This window comes from Pseudonaja textilis, chromosome 6 (genome assembly GCF_049901715.1).
Source record: "Pseudonaja textilis isolate UNSWEBS1 chromosome 6, rPseTex1.2, whole genome shotgun sequence".
Taxonomy (NCBI): Eukaryota; Metazoa; Chordata; class Lepidosauria; order Squamata; family Elapidae; genus Pseudonaja; species Pseudonaja textilis.
Genome location: NC_141995.1, coordinates 24,266,294 through 24,290,491, shown reverse-complemented (window position 1 = coordinate 24,290,491; position 24,198 = coordinate 24,266,294). Strand labels below are relative to the sequence as shown.

Here is a 24,198-nt window from a genome sequence, read left to right as displayed (position 1 = left end):
GAGGGACCCGCAGACCCGTACCTGAAACCATTCTTGGTTCGTCGGGAAAACAGGGTAGACCTGACCTTAAGGAGGCCCTAGGTCTGGTACGTTTCACATCTAGGCCCCGCACTGAACCTGTTACAGATACTACAGTGGTTGGAATTTATGATTCATGATGGAAAAAGGGACGATTCCAGTACTTTGTGGGAAGATTAGAAAATGAAACGGAGATTCGTTATTGGCAGGATGTGGCCAAGGTACATGCTCCAGACCTTGTTCGAAGATATCATGCAGAATTCCCTTCAAAACCACATCCTGAACGTAAGACTCGGGGGAAGGGCCCTGAGGTGGGGGATAGTGTTGTGATTGGAAGGACCAATCCTGTTAGGAACTTTGAATCTGATGACTGTTAGATCGTGGATTGACGTCAGAACCAGGAAACGTTAATCTGATGGGCAAGCCAGTTAATTAGCACGTTGCCTTAATGGGTATAAAAGGACACAGCTGAGCTAGTGCCTTTCGCCAGGAACAAAATGACTGTTTGAATTTCAAAAGGAAGTCCTAACAGTTTTGCCTGCAGTTTTGAATGAGGACATTACTCCCTTCAGTCTGGTTTGATTGTGTAAAGGCTGCTTTCCGTTTGTTCGTTTGAATTTCCAAGAGGGGGCATAACAAAAATGTATTGATATGTTATGACATGATTGCCTTATTCCTAACCCACTATCTTCATCATTGTATAAAGTCCCCAAGCTCACAAAATTGCATTCAAAAATACAGACTTTTAAATTGAAATACATATAAGAAATGCTATTTCATTTTGTTAATAATATCACTCAATTATGATTCTAATAAATGAAATAAAAAGCATGGAACAAAACTATAAATATTAGTTGTATCGGATGTTGAATTTTAACATATCAGTTTATTTTAATAGGAATTAAAGCAGTTATTTAATTAGCACATGGAATAGAAAGTCAACTATGTTTATAGATAAATTTTTGGAACTTTTATTTATTGTTTAATATGGATGATTATGGATACAAAAGCTAAACATAATAAAATATTCATTTGATTAGCTTGATTTGGTCTGATTTTAACATTTCAAAGTAGGTGTGAACCAGCATCTCCTCATGTTCATTCATCAGCTTTAGAAACTCTTCAATAGATTCTGCAAAATGAAAAAAAGAGTGAAATGTAATTAACCATTTAGCTTTTTAGCTGTGAAAAACTCTTGTATTTAAAATACATTACTAACTTCTCTTCGGTCATTTCATCAAGAGTAAAATTTCTTTTGATACAACACAAACATAATAAAAGAACATTTGATGGAAGGTATTATATTATTTCCACAAGCATTAACTATAAAATGTATTTTGTGTATAGAACAAAATATATACAAAATGTTGTACCAGATAGTTGCTTCAGACGTTGGAATGTAGCTAATATCTTCAGTGTTTTCTTCTTGTTGGGCATCTAAAAAAGTAGAAATATGTAGATCAGTAACATCTACCCAAGTAAATTACAGGGCACAACGTGCATGGTGACTATACCCCTTCTAGACCAGTGCTATTCCTGTACAGTTTACAATATTTTTTTAATCAGGGTTTCATTTTGAAGGGAAGCCCTTTGTCATTATTTGTTTAAGTCTCTTGTAACCTATTCTTTCCAATAGTCCTCAACACATTCAATTGATCAGTAAGAGATATATGCCAATGAAAAGAGGAAGGAATGCCACAGTCATATAATTTTTTTGGCAGAGCTCACAGAATTCAAAGTTATCAAACTGATTCAAAACCCACCTTCTGCAATACAAGTGATTTTAGAAACATTGAGATAATTCAGAACATATTATATCAAGTAAAAGTATTTACATCATTATTAGTATATATCTTTAATAGGTACATATATTTACTCCATCTTTTCTAGACACATCATATTTTGAACACAATTCTGTCAAAACATAAGATTTATGCAAATATTATGATCATACCTGTGTGCAACTGACATGGCGATAATGCATAAAAAAGTTGCAATGAAATTGGTTGAGCTCAAGCTTAAGAACATTTAGCTCCAAAAATAATTTATTAAATTATTAAAACATAATATTATACATTAAGCAGAAAAGATGTATGTACTTGTCATAAAATATAACTAACATCATATTTACTATTCCAATAAACAGTGAAGGTTTTCCATTTACTATTTGAATTAATGATATGAAGATTCACCCAACTGACTACCACTAAAAGATATGAAAATAAAGCCTATTGAAGAACTATTATGGGGAGTATAACATAGAGGTCACTTCTCATATGAATCAATTGTAGTCAAATAAAACTTTTCTGTCAGTACTACTGTTGAACTGATAAAAAATCTCCTAGTGTTACTAGTCACTGTAATTTTCACTAATAACTAATGAATTAAAAATAATAGGTCCTTAAGACCAGTTTGTGAAGTGGTTAATGTTTTGAAAAACAACAGAGAAGACCCAGTTTCAAGACAAAACTGTGTCAAAAGCTTATTGAGTGATTCTGGGACTGTCACAGTATCGCAACGTAATTATTTTAAAGAATTCCTGTGAAATAAATGGAAAGAAAAAAACAGTTTGGGCTCTTTGATATCTGGGAAAGGAGAAACTCTTCTCTTTCAAGTAACAATAAAAGCATTTAAACAATAAACTCCTGAACTTGTTTTCTTAAAAAAAACCTGTGTAAAAACTAGCTATTGAAAAAAAAACAAATATAATAAAAGTATTTGTGCCATGTTTCAAACCAATAATCTTCTTTATATAAATCAAAGATTGTATTGCATTGTGGTGCTATATTATCATTGCTAAAAAAGAGAGGCAGAGAACTATTAGAGTGCATGGTAAGTACTATCTCATTTGAAACGGCAATATTCCTTATTCAAAGTAGTTACTAAGCTACTGAGGTTAATTTGCAACAACCTGAAATGCTCTATCTCAAATGGACAGGAATGCTCAGAGCAACAAACAGATAAATGTACTTCAGAAATGGAGCAGATTGAGTAGATGTAAGCAAGGTGGAAGAAATGAAAGAACAGAAGCTGAAGAACAAGAAGACCAAAAGAATACCTAATTAAGAAATATCACCTAAAAAGGGAAATTAAGGAAGCACAGGAAATAATAGGGAGCAAATAACTGCTATAGCTAGGAAGATACAGATACAAAGCTTGTATATAGAGTATCTTTGAGCCTCTGTGGCACAGTGGTTAGAGTGCACTACTGCAAGCTACTTCTGCAGCCAGCTGCCTACAATTTGGTAGTTCAAATCACACCAGGCTCAAGGTTGACTCAGCTTTCCATCGTTCCATGGGAGTAAAATGAAGACCCAGATTGTTGGAGGAAATATGCTGACTCTGTAAACTGCTTAGAGAGGACTATAAAACACTATAAAGTGGTATATAAGTCTAAGTGCTATTGCTATCTTAAATTTCAGTCAGATCAGTTTCTAGCAATCCATAAATGGGGACAACCATAGTAAACCAGTCAACAGTTGACATAAGAAAAAACAGTGAAGTTCTGAGTGCAGCTTTGGGACTATTCCAGAAATACAATGTATAACTTGGATGAAGGAGGTAGATAAAAATAAAAACGAAGATGAAATGAAAGAACAACAGAAACGGTGCAGGAAATGTCAAGGAAAATCTTGATTTGGCTAGCACCAGGTGAAGATGAACTGCATAGGTTTTTGTTGAAATAGCTAACCGGTCTATACCCACTCACTGTCAAGAAGTTTAATAACATACAGCAAAGAGATCAAATTGAAGCTTGGTTAACATTTGGCAAAACATACCGTGTAATGAACAATCCAACAAAAGGGGCATCATCTGGCAAATACAGGACAATTACTGAACTTTCAAGTGGTTAAATGGTGCTGATGCAGTCCATGATATCTCTAATGCCATCAAACAATAGCATCTACCTATCCCAGATCTTTGGAAAGAATTCAATAAATGAATGCAAATGCCAACTCCAATCTAAACTACCTATGTTACAAACCATAATAACAACAATCAGAGCAACAGCAGCTGAAACAAGATAGCTTAAGGACTTTCCTTGAAAATAAATTTTCTGTTACTTTACAAAGTATTGTCTTCACATCCTAGAAGGGTTGGGAGTCCTACTGAATTATGTTGGACAGGGCATTGAAAGCTGTGAAGGTGGAGAATATTTTTAGTGAATCCTTTCCAAACAATTTTCCACGATTCAAATATAATTCACAAGCATTCATCGACTTCTTTGGGAGGTGTTAATTTCTAAAATGAAAGAAAGGAAACTTTCAGTGATCTACATTTTCCTGTCTTTCACTGTGCTACGATACTGCATTGTGTCCTTCATCAGGCCTCCCTTTGAAGTATTATTACATTTCATTAATTCTGTTTCACTTCTTACTTAATAAGGAAATAAGGCCTTTGAGATATTGCTAAATAAGCTTTAGCATTTTTTTTTATTATGGAGTTGCTGTGAGTTGAAGTTTTTCAGCCTTTATCCAGCTGGTTTTTTGTGTATATGCCGAACTGAACTGATTTCCTGCTGAGTTTCATAAAGCCTAGTGCACTAATCCAAATAGGAGTTTTTTTGGATATTTCAGTTCCTCGGTCAAGAACCCTATCCTTCAATTCTGTAACTACAGTCATACCCTTATACGAGGTTGGTAGAGCAAAAGCCCAACTATAAAGGGAAGAAGAAGCAGATCCAAAAAGTTGTCCTAATAAGCAAAACAGTTAAAGGAATTCTATTTTATGTATATAAAATTCACAAGTTATCTGCTTTCACTCTCTCTACAGATATTGGTTGTTGTCATAAAAGGTATTGCCTAAGCAAGACTTAGGGAAATCTATAAGAAATTAAAATGATTGTGTAGTTTTAAAATATTTTTTCCTGGTGGATAAGAAAATTTTGTATTGTGGTTCACCAATATAAAAGCTTCATTGCAAAATATTTGTCAGCTACAACAGTCTAATCAGCACAGCAGTAGCAGTAACAGTCTGGCTTTCAAAATTTGTGCCTCTAATGCTTTCCAGTCTCAGGACTAAAAGTCCAACATTTGAATATTTTCTAAAGATGCAGATACAAAGCAAATGAAAGCTGTAAGACTCAAGCTCTGCTCTGCTGTACTCAGAGTCACCTGTATTTGGTTTTAATCATTCTGTCCTGGAATTCGTGGTTTGTTATAACAACTTCGATTATTTTGTAGTAGACTTTGACAGCCATTATAGGCTTCAAGGTTTCTAGGGTGTTCAATTCACATTTCAACTCCTTATGGATTAAAACGTAAAGGTTCTTCAAAAATAGCAATTGCCCACTTTTAGTTTTTTTTTAAATGGCAATGTAAAAAAAAAGGAAGCAATACAAGAAAAACATAAATAAGTTTAAAGATGCAACCCAAATAGTTATTATTTTAAAATTATTTTTAAATACATGTCTTGTGCTTTTTTTACAGTTTAACATTGTATATGGGTGTTTTGTATTAAATGATCAACTTTCTGACAGTGCAGAAGTGGACAAGCACAACTAATGGAATAACAGCCTGCAGGGTTTAGCTAACTGATATACGAATGTAATCAACCTTTGTGATGTCTATTCAGAAGCAATCTCTTTAGCTTTCAAGTGTATCATATATTTCAGCACAGAAAGCTGTTTGAAGAAAATCTCTGCAGACTACAAAGATACAATATGGTCTTCATCATATCTCTACAGTGAGTTTGTGTTCATTTTGAGGTTAAATTTAAGGTAATAGCTACTGTATATTCATGTAAGCTGAGAAAACCACATTTGATTTGTTGAAGAAATGTTATTTTAGTTACCAAGGGCCCTATTCTGTAATTTTGACACAGTTTTTTATGCAGTTCATTGTGTCCTCTTTTTAAAGAGAATGTCAAATAAACATTGTTTCTATAACAAAATTTTATAAGGCCCATCTGCTTTATCTTCTAAAGTATTTGTTCTCAAGTTATTAATAATACTTTATACCTGGTAATTAATAAGACACAATAAATTGATCAATAGATGAATAAAATTAGGACCATTATTCTGGGTAATTTTCCTACCCATTGAAATTCATGAAAATCGTACAAAGCCCAGCTGAATAAAGAAAATTTCTGTGTGAAGTGGTGGGTATGTTTCTCTCATATTTCATTTTATTCTCTTGAGCTAATGAAAAACAAAAATGCAATAGGATATGCAGTTCTTGTCAATCCTGGTCAAGTTCTATGCAATTTATTAAACATACATTATATGTTAGTATAATATATATTAGTATAAAAATATCACGCATATGATTTGCATCTATGCTTATTGAAACAATAACTCAGTAACTAAGAAATGATGTAGTCTACAGTAGGAGAATTGAGTTATATAAAATGAATGTCAAAATGTTAGATGTGGCCCCACCATCCTCAAATAAAATACATTATAATACATATTATAAAAGTACCCTTAGTTTTTTAAATTTGTTAAAACCTTTTTTTGTATAAGACTAATGTATGCATCATTTTATGACTATCAAAAATTATGTATGTTTGTGTTCTTTCTCTCTCTCTACAGAGGGAGAGAGAGAAAGAGAGAGAGAGAAAGAGATTAATTTTGGAAAAGGGGAAAGAAGAAAAAGATAAGATAAAGGGATGAAGAAATATTTATTTTAGAATTTCTGTCCGATACAAACTGTAGCAAAAAATTTAAAATGTCTTGCCTAGTGCTGGTGGAAGAAATTGTAATCTCTCCCACATACCTTTCAATTTTGGGTGAAATCATTGGTTTTTCTGGTAATAAGATTATAAATATCTGCAATCTTTTATATTATTATAATAATATTATTATTGAACAAGGTAACTTTTCCCAAGTTGAGGATATGACTAGCCACGGTCATCCCCATCTTCAAAAAGGGAGACCCCAGCCTAGTTGAAAATTACAGACCAATCTCTTTATGTTGTGTCACTTGTAAAGTCATGGAATCAATTATTAACCAATCCATTATCCTCCACTTAGAGACAAACAACCTACTCTCTTAACAAACAATTTAATTTCAGAAAAAAACTATCCTGTAATCTGCAACTCCTACACAGCAAAAACATATGGACTACACAACTCGATCAGGGCAAAGCAATAGATACTATTTACATAGACTTCTGTAAAGCCTTTGATTCAGTGGTACACGACAAACTACTTCTAAAATTAAAATCCTATGGTATCTCTGGACTACTGCATAACTGGATAGCTGCATTCCTGTCAAACAGGCAACAAATGGTCAAAATAGAGAGCGCCCTATCAAATCCTGTACCTGTCAACAGTGGTCTCCCCCAAGGCAGCCTTCTAGGACCAACTCTCTTTATACTCTATATAAATGACCTCTGTGATCATATTAAGAGCAACTGCATTCTTTTCACTGATGTAAAGCTATTCAACACCATTGACAATACTGCTATCCTTCAAAAAGACCTCGACTATGTATCAGAATGGTCAAACAAGTGGCAACTTCAAATCTCAACAAACAAATGCTCTGTCTTACATACTGGCAAAAAAAATCAGAAAATAAAATACAAGCTGAATAGTCAAGACCTTGTTGATGACCCCCATTATGTCAAGGACCTTGGAGTACTCATCTCTAATGATCTAAGAGGTAGAGCCCACTGTAACTACATAGCCAAAAAGGCATTAAGAGTTGTTAACTTAATCCTGCATAGGTTTTTCTCCAGTAATATCGCACTACTAACTAGAGCATACAAAACATTTGCTAGACCAATACTTCAATACAGCTCATCCTGGAACCCGCACTACATATCTGATATTAATACAGTCGAGAAAGTTCAGAAATATTTCACAAGAAGAGTTCTGCACTCCTCTACTCATAGTAGAATACCTTATGCCACCAGACTTGAAATTTTAGACCTAGACAACCTAGAACTACTCCACCTTGGTCCGACCTAAGTGTAGTACATAAAATTATCTATTGCAATGTCCTACCTGTCAATACTTCAGCTTCAACCACAACAATACAAAAGCACACAATAGATACAAACTCAAGGTAAACCGCATCAAACTTGATTGCAGGAAATACGACTTCAGCAACAGAGTGGCCAAAGTCTGGAATACTCTACCTGACTCTGTAGTTTCTTCCCCCAATCCCCAAAACTTTAACCTTAGACTGTCTATTATTGATCTCACCCCTTTCCTAAGAGGTCTGTAGGGGGCATGCATAAGCGCACCAACGTGCCTACCATCCCTGTCCTAATGTATCAATTTCATGTATTCATAACCATGTTTATACTTATACCTGTTATCTAATATTTGCTTGACAAATAAATAATAAAAAATAAATAAACCTATTCTAACATAAGTGAAGCAAACAAGTAAATTTGCAATCACTGCATAGCCCAAAAATGAAACATGACAGTTTCCAACTTTGGTTAGGGTAATTTATTTGAAAAGTGACTTATCTGGTGATGTCTAGGGTAAGGTGACTACCTCACCTTATCAATTGTGTGTGTGTGTGTGGGGGGGAGATTTCTCAAATTGATCTAGATGTTAAGGCAGTTTAGAATATGAGAACATGGAATTTGTGGTGAGATAGCACAACACACAGACAGGAATAAAAATCCCAATGCACCCTGCCTTGACATTGTTAAGTGCTTCTACAGAGATTGCAATTTTCTAAGGTTCTTCTTCCTCACTTACCTGAACTTCCTGGAGATTTGTGCAAATTCCAAAGTTTAAACTGAGAGTGTGGGGAATGATGGTAGTCCCATGCTTTTTCTAACCTTGATCCACAGACTTCTGTGCAGGCACAATAGTTAGAATGCAGTTTTGCAGGCTAATTCTGCCAACTGCCAGAAGTTTGATTCTCACCAGCTCAAGATTGACTTAGCCTTCTATCCTTCCGAGGTTGGTAAAATGAGGACCCAGATTGTTGGGGGTAAGATGCTGACTGTAAAGCCCCTTAGAGAGGGCTGTAAAGCACTGTGAAACAGTACATAAGTCTAAGTGCTATTGCTATTCTGCTGAGTCCTGCCTCACATTTTAAATGATCAACTCTTCTATTTCCAGCAGAGGAAAAGCTGGTATAAAACGAGTATCTCATTTTATAAATAACTTGGCATCTCTCCCTTATGAGGATGTGCACTAGCAGTATTGCACAGGAATCTGTTTTCAATTATAGTGATATAGATTGACAGTCTGGCATGATGTAGATTGACAGACAGGCATAGCTGTTAGTCTACATTCACAACATGTTTTGAAAGATTTGTAAAGTTTCAATTCAGTTCTGTGTTATCTAGGTGTTACATTCTGTATGCAGGTAATTCTACACTCTGAAAACCTTTTCTCTTATAGCTCTTTTTTTGTCTTTTCTCCATTAAAATCTTAAACTTTTGATGTATAAAAGTATTGCACAATCTGGGGGTCTTCCTGGATTGACAGCTCCTGTTCAATGATCTGGTGCACAAATTGTGCCCTTCTTAGATGGGAGGCCCTTCATACAGTCACCATGCCCTAATCACTTCACAGTTTATCTACTGAACTGTGCTTTAAAGACCACTTGAAGCTTCAACAGGTCCATAATGCAATGGCATCGGCAGTGATGGGCAATATGTCCATGTAACAGCTCTGTTTCATTAGCTGCACTGGTTGTCAGTTTGCTTGGGGGTGTACTTCAAGGTACTGGTTGTTAACTGTAAAGCCCTTCATGTCATAAGGTGTGGGTTCTTGACATCTATTTCAAATCTATATCCCACAGCATCTCCCGGTCAATCAAATCTGGCAGGATTGGAACGTTCTGTGTTCCTTCAGTTAAAAAATGCCATATATCACAATCCTGGAAGCACATTTTCTCTATGGTAGCATCTGCCCACTGCAATGAGGTTCCCCTGAGATTTGGATGGCCCCTACCCTGTTGGAGTTTTGAAGGACCTTGAAGACTTGGTTCTTCCCCCAAGTCTTTGACATGAGTGAGTGAAGCCTCTTGGATTATTTCTCTCTTTTTTTGGTAGTTTATTATATTTTTAACAAAAGATATGTGAGCTGTCCAGAATTGTTGGAAGTCAGGCAACATACACATATAAATAAGAATAATAAACTTTATAAACGATGAAGGCACATTGCAGCATAAATACTGAACTAATAGAATTCACAATGATGAAGTAAAGCTGGATGGGGACATCAGCGAATAAGAATTAAAATCTATCAAGATATCAGGAACTGTGGAGTTTTCAGGCACATGAAATGGCTAGAAGAGTTAACATACAAAATTGAAAATCTTATATGCAGCAAAGTTGTTGACATGTGTTGTCCGTCAACATTCAAATCAAGATGGCTGCTGCTTCTTTTCACCAAGTGACTTTAATCAAAACTTTCAGTAAACATTTTTGAGGTTGTTTAAATATAATCTGCCAGGCTGATTTTCTCTTTCAAATATTATGATAAAATCTATGATAATCTAAAAAAGTTAATCAATTGTTTTATTTATGTATTTTTAATGTTAATTAGTATAATATTTATTAAATAAAAATAAAAAATCTGGTTAGGAACTATTCAGCAAAGCAGAGGATGATAGATTTGTTGACAATGTCTATTTTGATTAAGGAGCCTCATGCATTGCTGTAAGTATATATACTGGGAGTCAAGGCTTCCTGGAACTTATAAGAAGCCAGGAAAAAAGAATGCATCCCATCCTACTCTCTGTTTGCAGTACTGCAAAATCTCAGACATTTTCTTCTGATATAGGAGAGTAGAAGAGTAAAATTCTTTATTGGCCAAGTGTGATTGGACACACAAGGAATTTGTCTTGGTGCAAATACTCTCAGTATGCATAAAAGAAAAGATACATTCGTCAAGAGTCAAGTACATTCGTTAAGGTACAATACTTAATGATAGTCACAGGGTACAATAAGCAATCAAATCATACTAGGAAATAGTCAATATAAATTGTAAGAATACAAACAACAAAGTTACAGTCATAAAGTCACAAGTGGGAGGGGATGGGTGATAAGGAGTGATGAGAAAATTAATAGTAATAGTAATGCAGACTTTGTAAATAGTTGGACAGTGTTGAGGGAATTATTTGTTTAGCAGAGTGATGGCATTCAGGGAAAAACTGTTCTTGTGTCTAGTTGTTCTATAAACAGGCCAATCATTTTGGGCAACCCATTTTGCAGAGTTTCACTGACTATAGGCATATCATCCATGTTAGAGATTTTCTGACTGAACAGATAAAAATATCTTTTTCACTGTTGTTCACATCTGAGAGACGAATAGCTACAGTGATTTATCACAGTATCTCAAAATGAAAATAAGATCAAGAGGGCATGAGGATATTATGCCCTTTGCTTACTGGTATAAAATAACCGTAACGTATTGTTAGGCATGATTTGCTCCTCTCTGGTTTGAATATTGGAATGAAAGGATTTCACTGTTTTGAGCACTGCAAGCTTATATGAAGGGCTAGCATGGAAGTGCGATGTTCACTTTCATATGACTAGCATGAACATCTTATTCTGTACTTGAAAGATTGGTGATCAACATGAAGGAGTCGGATTCAGGAGAGAAGGAGATCCTAATGCAGTGGTGGGATTCAATTTTTTTATTACATGTTTTGTGGGCGTGGCTAGGTGGGTGTGGCCAGGTGGTCATGTGACTGGGTGGGCGTGGCTGTGTTTTTTCCCTTTCGCGGCACCCCCCGCATTCTGTTTTTTGCGTACTGGGCTTCAGGGAAGCCCCCTGGGAGAAAAAATGAGGTGTGGGGGGAGCACAGCACCCCCTGTGCCCTGTTTTTTACGTACTGGGCTTCAGGGAAACCTCCTGGTGAGGGGGGAATCAGCTGTGCCACGTGATTTAGATTAGCTAGAAAGCAATAAATCCAATTATTTCCTGCTTTCTAGCTAATCTAAATTGCACAGCATAGCTGATTGTCGGAAATATTATATCAACCTGAACTGGGCTGAACTGGAAGAATACCACCACTGTCCTAATGATATATTATATATATATATATATATATATATATATATATATATATATATATATATATATATATATATATATATATATATATATATCATCCACTAGAGGTCAATATAAATTGCACAGGAAATGTTTGTGTGAGTGAAAAAGAAAGGAACTTTTGTGGAAATTATGGCAGAGTGAAGGGCCTTCCTGGAGGAAAGTGATCAGGTTTGTGGAAAGTCATGGGTATTTATAGATGCCTCAACATAAGACCAAGAGCTCATAGGCAGAAATGGTAAAATGCTAGAATGCACCTATAATGCGGCACCTACATGCCTTAAATATAGGATATAGAACAGCAAGGAAAAATTGAGGAAAAAAATATATTTCAGATGCTGTAGCACCTGCTGCTGAGAAGATGCCACTTGATTAAGGTAGAGTTGTGGAGGCACTGGGATGGAGATAACCAAGAAGATAAGCCTGAGCAGCTTGTAAGAGTGTGGAAAGACCAGGAGTATGGACTATGTTGGATATACTGTATGAAGATTCAGATTCCAGATAGTGAAACTTTGTGAATTAAAGGTTTTGTCTGGCATCAGGATAAAACAACTAGGATAAAACTCACAGGCATTGCAAGATCTATAATTGAGATAAGGAGGGGGAAAAGCAGCTATAATAAAATACAAGCACAAAGTGAGGCAAAAAGGTAGGAAAATTAAGCAAGTTAAGCCTCGCTTTCTTTTATTTCTTATACTTTGATGTACATATATAAAAACACATGCTGGTTGTGTATATATTTCATATTAAATCATACTACTTTGTTAGGGTAAGTATCATAGTGTCAGGAATAAAATCCCTAATTTGTTTTAACTATCTGCTATGTATGTGTTTCTATCAGCTCTGTCCTGATCCAGCCTCTGACAGAAACATCATAGTTGACATCTGACAAATGATATTACTGCTGAACATGCCATTATCAATTCCAAAAGCCTCCTGGCATGGTTTGGAATCAAATAATGTTTGTGAAGTATGTGTGTGGTGTGATACTTTATTGGAAGAAAAATATGCCAAATAGTTTTTACCTGGAACCTTTTTGCTTTGATATAGGAGCTCTCAGCTGTAAGCTTTAAGATACCTATAAGCAAGCCTCTAAAATATATATATAAACTGTGGCTTAATTTGTTTTAATCAAATATATCTTATTCAAATATTCAAAGAAAATTTAAATACAGTAACTTGTCTAAATGCTTTTTGTAATTACAGGGGATATATTGCAAAGAGCCTTCGCTCTGAAACAGCTAGATCTTTTCTTTACAACAATGTCCTCAGCTAGCATGAGGGATTCCTATATTCCAGTTTTATGAATTTGGCAAGGGAGTCAATTTCACCCTAAATTCCTTTCCCCAAAAGATGGATTAAAAATAATGGCTGTTGGTCATTGGTACTTTTGCGTCATGCCTAATACTAGTTATTTTGGTGGGGAACGAGGGCAAGAGGGGGAAAAGAGAGAAATAGAGATGACAAGATATAATAAGAAGCTGAGAAAGGTATGAGATGATTTGGGTTTGGAGAACTTGTTTGTTTCATTAGGTAAGAACATGATACAGGGAAAAATGAAATGAACAACATACGTTGTGCACAAATTTAACTGATAAGGAGATGAATTGGTACACATTTTTGGACTGTATAGTCCAAACGAAACTTGGAATGGATGTATAACTGGTGAAAGTGTAACTGACAAGAGAATATTAATTAAAGTATTTCATATTACAGCCTTCTTTAAAACTGCATCTTTTCTAAACAAAGCTTGATTTGTTTTAGAATTTCAGATAACCAGTGCATGAATGAAAGAGGATGCTCCTACCATAGAGCCATATAAACCAGTTAAATTTTGCATGTCTTGATTGCTTTGATAGCTAGAGAGGGGAAAGCTATAGTTTAATTTAAGTCCACTTAGGGCCACTGCTGAAAGTTACATTTTATTTCAGAAATTCCAGTCATGGAATTTAAAATGTTCTAGCTGAAGAGACTTTATGGAATATATTTTTCACAAATATATCGAGGAAGGCATTAGACAGGATGGGGCTATCTATAAACTTAAATACATTATTTTTACAATGAATACGAATTAATGAATTTCCAGAAAAGAATATATATGACAGCTTAAGACATATCAATATCTTTGGAGGAAGCTGTGATATTTTTCTTAATTCAGATTTTAAATGAAGATAGAGAAATAATAATAATAATAATAATAATAATAATAATAATAATAATAATAATAATAAATAGTAGTAGAATATATTTTCTCAGAGCTGCAAAACTAGTTGTATACAGTTATAGGTCTTGGATCTAATGGATCAGGGGTCATAGTAGCCTGCTTTGCAACAAGCATTTTTAGTTATTTGGATATTTAGAGTAGTAAGATAAGTCTAAACCACATGTGTCAGGAATTTTGTGCAATATTCCACATAAAAAAAATACTTGGCACATGTATAAAGCTGTTATCCAAAAAGCTCAGTGAACTTAGCTGACTACTCCCTGAAGAACAGTTTGCATGACATTTTAGCTAAAGAAAGCTATAAAAATAAACTGCAGTGTTGTTTTTTGGAAATGGTTCAGTAATGTTACTGTCTTTATTGTAGAACAAAGCCTTCCATATATTTCTGCTGATCACAAGAATCACAGTGGTTAAAAGTGCTAATAATCTTATGAATTTCAATTTTCAGTCTTTTAAATTTTTTCATCATTTATCTCACTGAAAGTAACTAGAAATAATATACCAGTATACACCCCAGTTAATTGAACTGGTGTCTTGAAAGCCCTAATCTATTCTTGCTTCTATTCTTAAATTTCCCAATCTAGTCCCATTCACTAGGTGAATATTGCAAGAAGAGCATTGTAGACATGTAATGCCATCACAAAAAAGGCCTTGTTTCCTGGAGCTGAAGAAATTAGGCAGTAGAGCAGATGATGTAAGATCATGCAAGAAAAAACAGCTTTACCTGCTTCCACAAGACAAAGTCACAATCAATATATTTGTTACCAAGGTATATGGAACAACAACCTTTCTCAGCGTAAAAAAGCTTTTGATTTTCTTTCTTAATACATAATAAAACTCCGTTCTGAAACATATCTGATTTGAAAGTCTGACTGAAGGAATAGATATATTCTCAAGGGCAAGGTATGCAAATAAAACTAAGTAAATTATAATCTGAATCAACTTCTATTTCCAAAAGAAAGGAAAATAAATGTCAGTGTATATACAGCCTAGAATGCTGTACAAGCAAAATTCCCAATATGTTATTACAAACTGTGACTTGATTTCATAAAACAGCCATAGCAAAACAAAGGAAAAATGATGTTGGTGGGCTTTTCCTTTACCATCTGTGGAAACTATTGTAACTATGAAACCATGATGGAAATATTACAGCTGCTATGCCTGGAAAAAAAATGCAATGATCATTTCATTCTTCCTGTCTTTTAATGCTCCAGGGTTTTGGAGACAAATAGGAGCAATAAGTTCATTTTGCAGAATTAATGCTGTAATTCTTTATCATAAGAGCAAAGCATTACCTCAATTTGATTTTTCTACAAAATGATTCAAAGTATTTTTAATGATGGCCCTAATTTGTTAACACCTTTTAAATTATTAATCCATCTTTATATTCAAGTAGTTATTGCATGTCACAACAATGTATCTATCCAAAGAAATTTAATAGTATTTTCTGCATATCAGAAAAAGGCTTGCTCTACAAGATGCTATTAAAATTGATAATGAGCTAAATATTTGTTATAACAAAAGCTAAAATTACTGTATCAATCAACCTGAATGCTCTTATTCAAAACCTCATTAGCTTTTCCTATGTTTAAGTTGCATATTTGTTATTACATACACCTCAATTCTTTCATTGTTTGTCTTAAGACACTCACCTTTTGCTATTTCCAATAGCAATACAAACATTTTATATTTTGTAAATAAACTGTATTATGAAATGCAGAACACATACAGAAAACCACTATGATGAACAACACTTTTCAAGTCCTAGGACGTACTTAGCTATTTCAATGGGGAAAAATGGGGAAAATAAGAACATTATTATTTCAGATACATGTTTCCCATTTATTAGCTTTGTTTATTCTAGATAAATTTATCAGTCAAAAAATATTAAATACATGTCTGAAAGTACTGTATTCTTATTTTTGCCATTATCTTTTCCAATTTAAATGGCTAAGTATTGTCCTAAATACTAGAATTGTAGAACTAAGATTGTCCACTAAATATAACAGGACACATGTTAGGTTTTATAAAACAAATAGGGAGGAAAATTTGGCAGCTGTCCTGTTAGAAAAGAACAATCCAAAGAAGCTTCTTGGAGGAGAAGCAAAATATCTTCCTCAGCGAAGGAAACAGTCCAGTTCTCTTTTGAAAAGCACCTCCAGGACAAAAGAATGGAGACTAAAAAGATAGTAACAGAAAAAGAATGCTGCTATAGATGGTAGGGTTCTGCCTCAAAAGCTGCTATTCCCCTTGCCTTGAAATATGGTTAAGCGGAATCCAGAAGAACCAAAGCATAAGAAACTGTGCCAAAATACTGTGTGAAATATATCATAAAAAGAGCACCAAATTATTAACTTTATTTAAAATGGGCATCTGATTTTGAGGGTTCAAATAAACTAATGTAACTTCTATTTTTTTTTAAAAGGATAGATCAAGCTACAGAAAATGGAGGCAGGTTAGTAGGGAAAAAATAAAACATATAGAAGAAGTGTTGTTTAAAACTAATATATCATGGCTTTTAAAGAGAAAAATATTTTTCTTTTACTATTTAGCATTTTATCAGTTTGGATGATCCAACATATATTGTACATTTGGATTAAAAAAAATTGATACAGTCTCTCACCAACTGCTTCTGAGCAAACTTAGTAGGATAAGATATTATGGTCTGTCATAGACTAGTAATTAGCAAAAATAGGATTAAATGGGCAAAATAGGACTAAATGGGCAATTTTCTCATTGGAGAGACATACAGTACAATGGACCAGAGCCTTTAAATCTTTAAATACATGACCTTGAATTAGGAGAATTCAGTGAAGTGATGAAGTTTGCTGAATAATAATAATAATAATAATAATAATAATAATAATAATAATAATAATAATAATAATAATAATAATAATATGTTCAGAGTAATAAAGCAAAAGTATGGTTGCAGAGAATTACAAAAGGATTCATTTAAATCAGATAAATGGTGTAAAAATGACAAACTTCATTAACAAGTGCATATTGGTCTAAAAAAATTCCAGGTGTTACACTGATTGCATCTGAGGTGACAGTGACTGATCAAGAAAGAATCTTGCAATAACAGATAGTTATTATCTGGCCAGATAGTTTCAGTTCAGAAAAGAAAATTAATAGAAAGTTAACTAATGCTAATGGTTTAGATCACTCCATAGTAAAATCACATTTGGGATACTGTACCAATTTCAGTCCCTACAGAATGCAGACTATTATGGAGGTAGAAAAAATGCAAAAACTGCAAGCAAAATTACTAGCAATGTACCTACAGGTTTAAGACTATAGTGATTGGATATATTAGCTTGGACCAAAAATGGTTAAGGGAAAAAATGCTTAAAAATAAGACTCTTACTCTGTTAGAGTTCAAGATTGCCCACTGAAAATAAATAGAGGGAAATTTTGGACTGTGAGCAGGTTCATCTAAAACCATGCTACATTAAACTCAACAACTGTCTAATTGTTCTTCCATACTTTCCCTAACCAAATCTTTTATGGAACAGCGCAGTAAAATACTCTGGTGCTTTATAGGTACAAGAATATTGTTTTTAAATAAATTAGAGATAAACAGGAAGCTATATTGTGATTATAAATTACATAATTCCTCTTATAAATGTGTTTTCTTTTATTGAACATTTTATTATTTTGAAATTTCAAAGCAAATTGAATATCATTATGATTTTTTTTCTGTTTGCTTGGCAGATCATCTTGCAGAACTGTTCCTATTAGGATGAGTAGTTAGGTAATGCTTTGGGGTACATTCCAAACAGTGCTGGGTTTCACATTGTTTTACCACCGGTTTGGTGGTTGTGGCTTGGTGGGTGTGCTTTGCCTAATGCCCGTGCGCAGCTTTCCCCACACCAGCTGAGAGCTGCAGCACCAATCAGCTGAGAGGATAAAGAAGAGAAAAGCACAGGGGTGTGTAGGAGGGCTGATCCTGCACTTTTCTCTTCTTTCTCCTCTCAGCTGATTGTCGGAGGGTTTTTTTACTACTGGTTCGACCAAACCAGTAGCATATCACCACTGATTCTATACCACTGTCAGTTATATTCAGCATTGTAATGAGTCAGAGCAGTCTAGTCTGATGACACTAGAGTTGTACCTTATATAATATGTTGCACTTAAGACAAGAAACACGAACAGTAGAGCAGAAGAACACTTGAAGCATGAACCTGCCAAAGAACTCCTATTCTTAGGCATCAATTTCTGACCATAATAATGCCAAAGTGAAAAAAGAGTATTAATACCATGACACAAATAGTGTCATGACAAAAGTTCCATTCTTCATACTTATTTCACAATTTCATTCACAACTATACAAAAATGGATTTGCTTTACAATTTCACTTATTCTCTTCTTTATCTTTTACCCCTGCAGATGTCTATGCTCCCATCTCATGTTAGACCTAGGGTGGATGGGTGGACGGATGGATGGGTGCATATTCACCAAAATTCTGAAGTCAATACAAGATGACTAAAGCAACATTATCTAGCAGTAACTGCATCAGTCTAGAAAAGCGTTTCCTATATTACTCATATAAATAAATTAGATCTGAATATTCTATTCGGAATAGTCTCAATATTCTGCAGGCTCACTACTTTATCTGAAGGTTAAGATAATACACATGAATCATTGTTTGAAGTGAAACATTTAATACTTACTGCTATGTGAACTTTTTTTTTTTAATAAATCCTTTCTTAAAGGTTGTTAACAGGATTATAACTTTGGAGCCAAGGGCTAAATTGTTTGAGATGATTATGCCTGCCCAAGAATTCTTAATATCCAGCAATAGGTATTTCTACTCTGACTACAATGCTAGATCAGGGATGTCAAACTCGCGTCGTCCTGGTGTCATCATGTGACGTATCAGGACTTTCTCCCCTTCGTTAAACTAGGCGGGGGCAGGGCCAGCAGGTGATGCATCCAGCCCGTGGATTGCGAGTTTGACACCCCTGTGCTAGATCAACATGAGAAATATATATAGGTGTGTTATCTGAATTTGCAAGAAAATGGTGGCAGGGAGAATAATTTTGTTGATTACATGAAATAATTATGTAGTGAACTTCTTCTTTCAGTAATAATACAGTAAAATACCATAGTTTATGGCAACAGAAAAATCTGTTTTTTTGTGGATAGGGGTACACTACTGTGCGGGTTTAGAAGGCCCTCATGAGCAGTATGGGAAAAAGCATTGGAACTTAAGAGAAGAATCAAAATCATATTCACATCCTTTTAGTATCAGAGTGAGCCTTGGTTAGAACGTTTATGGAAACAAGTCAAGATTTAAGATAATGTAATTTTCACAATTATGACAAGCAGAAAGTAGCTGTTATTACATGACGATCTGCTAGTTGTTAACAAGAAAAAGTGAGCTTGTCATTGGTCTTTGCAGGTTCTTAATAGAAATTAGATTACTAACCTGAATAAACTGAAATACAAATTTAATTTTTATATAAACGTATAAAATGGAAAGCCTTACTCGATATCTATATTTAAAGCATTTTTGTCAGAAAAAAAATAACATAAATAGGAATATTCTAATTTTATTTAGCTACAGAGATGAACATATTTTTGCCAATTTCTTCCAATATTATTTCTTTCTTTATCCAAGCTCTACAAATATTACAGTAGTGTTTTCAGGAATAGATCTCGTCTGAAAAAGCTCCATTTTTTTTTTGCTCCAATTAAATTACTGCATTCTTGAACTGCAATGTATTCATTTGTGGGCACTGAGTCAGGCAGTGGGAGGGTATTGATTGGAATATAATGTCATGTGAAGCAGTGAGAGTAAGATGAAAAAGTGTTTGCTGCTTAACGGGTTGGTATTAAGTAGGTGGGAATGGCTTCTAATTAGCCCCAAATTGCTGTATTTCACAGTTTTCCTTCTTTCCCTCCTCCTATGGCCACCAGCTGCCAATCTCCCTCTCATTTTTTTTTTCAAATTTTGTATGTGGAGTTCATTGCTCACTGCAGTGCAAGCCTTTGTTTCAAAAAGAGGGCTCCTAGGGTCTCAGCTGCTGGGGTACAGCTTGCAGCCTGCGATGAGTAGCAACTGTCAGTTTATTTTATCTCAGTCTTTTCATCATTCTGCTGAAACTGGTCGAGTGAAACCACCTGAGAGACCTGAGGATTCAGTACCTACAAGTCATTAGCCAGGACTGCTTAGTCTCTCCCTACACAGCAAGTCAACTGAATACAGCTAAAATACGGTCCACTTTAACCCTATGGTTTCCAAGATACTTCATTCTGCAAGGGAATCTTTTCTTTAATGTATCTAAAATGAAAATTAGAAATTTTCCAGCAGTACTTAATAGCACAAAAGATCAGCAATCAATGCTGGCTTCTGACTTCATGATTCTGATTTTCTGTGCATAATCGAATCACCCAATGTCTATTACAGCAAAATTTAGTTTAATTTACATTATGTGAGAATGCTTACATTAATTTCGCTACAGCATTCTTTGTCAAATTAGGCATTCATTTGTATAAATTATATACTATAATGTAAGAAATAAGTTTATTTACAGATCAGCTACATTTTTCACTTACACTTTTTTGACTCTGGTTTTGATCTTTGCAGGAGATCAAAAAAACCTGACCCACCTGTTGCTTTTTATATTAATATTAGCAATTCTTTTGCAATTAGTTTCTTGACGAACTGTGCATAATGGCAACAGCTAATACCTTTACTCCCTTCAGAGTTTAACAATACAGAAAATGAAAAGTGTGATGTCTCTTGCTTAGTATGAAATGTTAAAAGAAAGGGAACCAGCATTTTTAATAAACATATGCATACACGTATTTTACTGTAACCATAAAGAAATTAGTAGGTAGGTAATTGTCAGATATCTCAGCTATGTGTTAGCCCAGGTGACTTGACTTTAAAAAAATACCCCCTAAATTTACATTTTCTTAACAAGGCCTTTGGGGAGATCACATTTTAGACAACCAGCTTGCTTGTTTTGGTTCATCCAATATAATTTTTATATAATAAAAGAGGCATAAATAAAATATATGTGTGCATTGTGCATTCACTCCAACACACAGGCATCATTAAATATTAAATATCACCCAATGTGCTCTAGGATTGAAATACCAGGAAGAAACTGGTTTAGGGTTTGGAGGTGGCCTAGTGGGCAGCAGCAGAGTATTTATTATTTCACAGATGTAAGGTGATAGTCTCATTCTGGGAAAGCACAGTTCACAACATTGGGTTCTAGTCTTGTTTTTCTTCAAAAGTCATTTAGAACAAGCCTGAGATTTTCTGAAATAAATGAGGACATTAGAATCTTTAGGCATGGGTATCGCTTAACCAATAATGATTAGATAATCTGTCCAAAACTTTCCACCAATTATATGTTAAACTTTCAGTGTGGAAGTCCTACAAAATGAAAGTACAGACAGGCTAGCTCAATTGTTTGGATGAGCTTATTCCTACACTGCCCAAATGAGTAGGTTCCATGCATTTGATATGAACTATTCTTTCTAATGAATGGCCTTACATTTTTCATCGTGGGCAAAAGAGAAGCCCATCCCTCCTTGCTCAAGAATAGAAAAATGTCAAAGAAATCAAGATATTATTATGGAGTGCAAAGTAATTTGTACAGGAGAAGGAATGATAATTGACTATTGTTTTTGTCAAAGGGTGGGGAAGGAATAAGTATAAGAAATATAAAGAGAAAGAAAGGGAATATCAAAAATAGAAAAAGGAAATGGCTATCTTTCCCTAACAATTCATTTTATCTGTGGATTATTAGACTTTATGCACAAATGAATAAATACATGCTCCTCAGAATGCAGTGGAAAAAAAGTTTGTTCTTCATTTCATCCTTTTTTTAGTGTTCATTGCCAACAAAAAGATCCAGAGGGCAACAAACTATTAAAGAAATGTACTAATGTTCCGCCACGTAAAGGTAAAATTATAAATGAAGCATAAAACAGATGAAAGAACTTCAAAAATGTAAAGATAAAGTATTTAATTACAAGGCATAAAAAAGGATAGGTGATGTTTTAATGTCCATAAGAAAGTAGCAAAAAGGGCTTATATTGCAATTAAAATGAGAATGACTTTTTTTAAAAACAGAAAGGAAGTACAAAATATCAGGCTAATAATTAGTAATGGTTAAGCATATAGTGAAATAATAGAGTGCAATAAATGCCTCTGAATATAAAAATGTGTTTTACCTTCATAATATTGCTGGACCATTAGAAACCTCCCCCTCCCCAATATAGCAGCAGCAGTACCTTGAGTATATTTTCTTTCTTTTTAATATACAATTTTTATTTTGATCATAATAGTAAACTCTACTATAAACTAAACACAAGAAAGAAGAGAAAATGGAGAATAGAATATGTTTTCAAACTTATTCTGAAGGTCTTAGCTTAGAAGAATTAATGAGTAATTTCCAAAAGTTACTAAAAAGTGAGGTTTACAAATTTGATTTCTTTTAAAGTCTCTGCCATGGTTGTGAGCAAGCTGTCTAATCTCCTTGTCTTCTGGCATTTGAATGCAAGGAAAACTGCTGTCCTTCAATCTCCTTTCAGAGAGCAGCCATCTAGAGCATATGTGGATGACTTCCTCTCATCTCTTTATCTGGAGTGTTTAAAGGAACTCGTCTACTCACAGGTTCCTTGGTTTTTATTGTTGTCATTGGCTAAACTTCCACAGAGCTGTCTCAGTTTGCCATACTTCTCCTAGAAATCCAGTATATTTTCTATCATTTCCCAAGTAAGTGGAATGAGCTACAGAATGCCTAGCTAAAAATTCAGAAAAGAAACTGAAAGTCAGTTGCAAAAAACATTTAATGAAAATATTTCCTTGCAATTGACTTTCAATTTTATTTTCACACTAGCTTATGTGGTCTATAGCCCCCAACTATATATACTAAAGCTTTCCGGTTTGTCTGTGTGTAACCTATAGCTGCAGAAAACAGGGCACACTGCAGGGCAACTATTTTTGAACCAAGGTATATGACATGGGCTAACTTACATAATCCATCTAAAATCCAGGACCCATGACTCCCATAGAATTTAAATTTGTCAATCTCTATAAAATACATACATTCATACATACATATATTCATACATGCATACATACAAACTAAAACATAAAGAAAGTTGTTTTCCTTTTTAGCAAAAAGGAGAATGTTATGAGTTACTGCAAATGATATTGTTTTCCTATTTAACCATTTAAAACTATGATTGGTTGAGAGAACTCTTTCACTGAAACAACATCAACTTCAAGCATATTAATCTTCTTAATCAGAGAAGTAATTAGTGGATGTATGCAATATCCATAATCCAAAACTAAAGTATACAGTAGTCCTATGACTACAATTGAACCCCAAATTTCTGTTGCTAAGTGAGACATTTGTTAAGTGAATTTTGCAGATGGTACTAAGCTGGCAGGAATAGCTAACACCCAAGAAGATAGGCTCAAGATCCAGATGGATCTTGACAGACAAGAACACTGGGCCATATCTAACAAAATGAAATTCAATGTAGAGAAAAGTAAAGTCCTACACTTAAGCAAGAAAAACCAAAAGTACACATATAGACTGGGTGAAACCAGGCTCAATAGCAGTAACTGTGAGAGGGATCTTGGAGTCTTAGTGGGCAACCAGCTAAATATGAGCCAGCAATGTGCAGCAGCAGCCAAAAAAGCTAATGCACTAACAAATATAAACCTGGGATTACAAAGGGAAAAAAAAGTTGTCCCATCTCTGCCTACTGTCAAGTCCAAGTTGGGTTGGTTGTTTCATAGTATTTGGAAATCAGAAAAACATGGGTAATCCAAGTATATGTAACAATTAAGCAAATCAAAAAGCAGTTAATTTATCTGCAACACATTTTACTGTCATTTTAATTACAACAGTGTGTGAAAAAAATCCTGCTGGAAGCCAGCAGAAGTAGCCTGCAGTACTGCAGTCTAACCATTGCACCACCACCGCTCTGGCTTGGTGAC

At 34.5% G+C, this 24,198-nt stretch overlaps 1 protein-coding gene across 5 annotated transcripts in view; it reads right to left on the bottom strand.

Annotated features, from left to right (window-relative positions):
* Positions 1-973: 973 nt before the first annotated feature.
* TTC29 (tetratricopeptide repeat domain 29) overlaps positions 974-24,198 on the bottom strand; it is an 86,026-nt gene continuing 62,801 nt past the window's right edge. For all 5 annotated transcript variants that reach the window (XM_087936072.1, XM_087936077.1, XM_087936076.1 and 2 more), the window contains exons 11-12: positions 1,392-1,455; positions 974-1,150 (exon numbers count right to left, since the gene is read on the bottom strand). In XM_087936072.1, coding sequence (XP_087792198.1) covers position 1,150; positions 1,392-1,455 — 65 coding nt within the window. In that variant the 3' untranslated portion in view covers positions 974-1,149. The remainder of the gene's footprint in view (positions 1,151-1,391; positions 1,456-24,198) is intronic.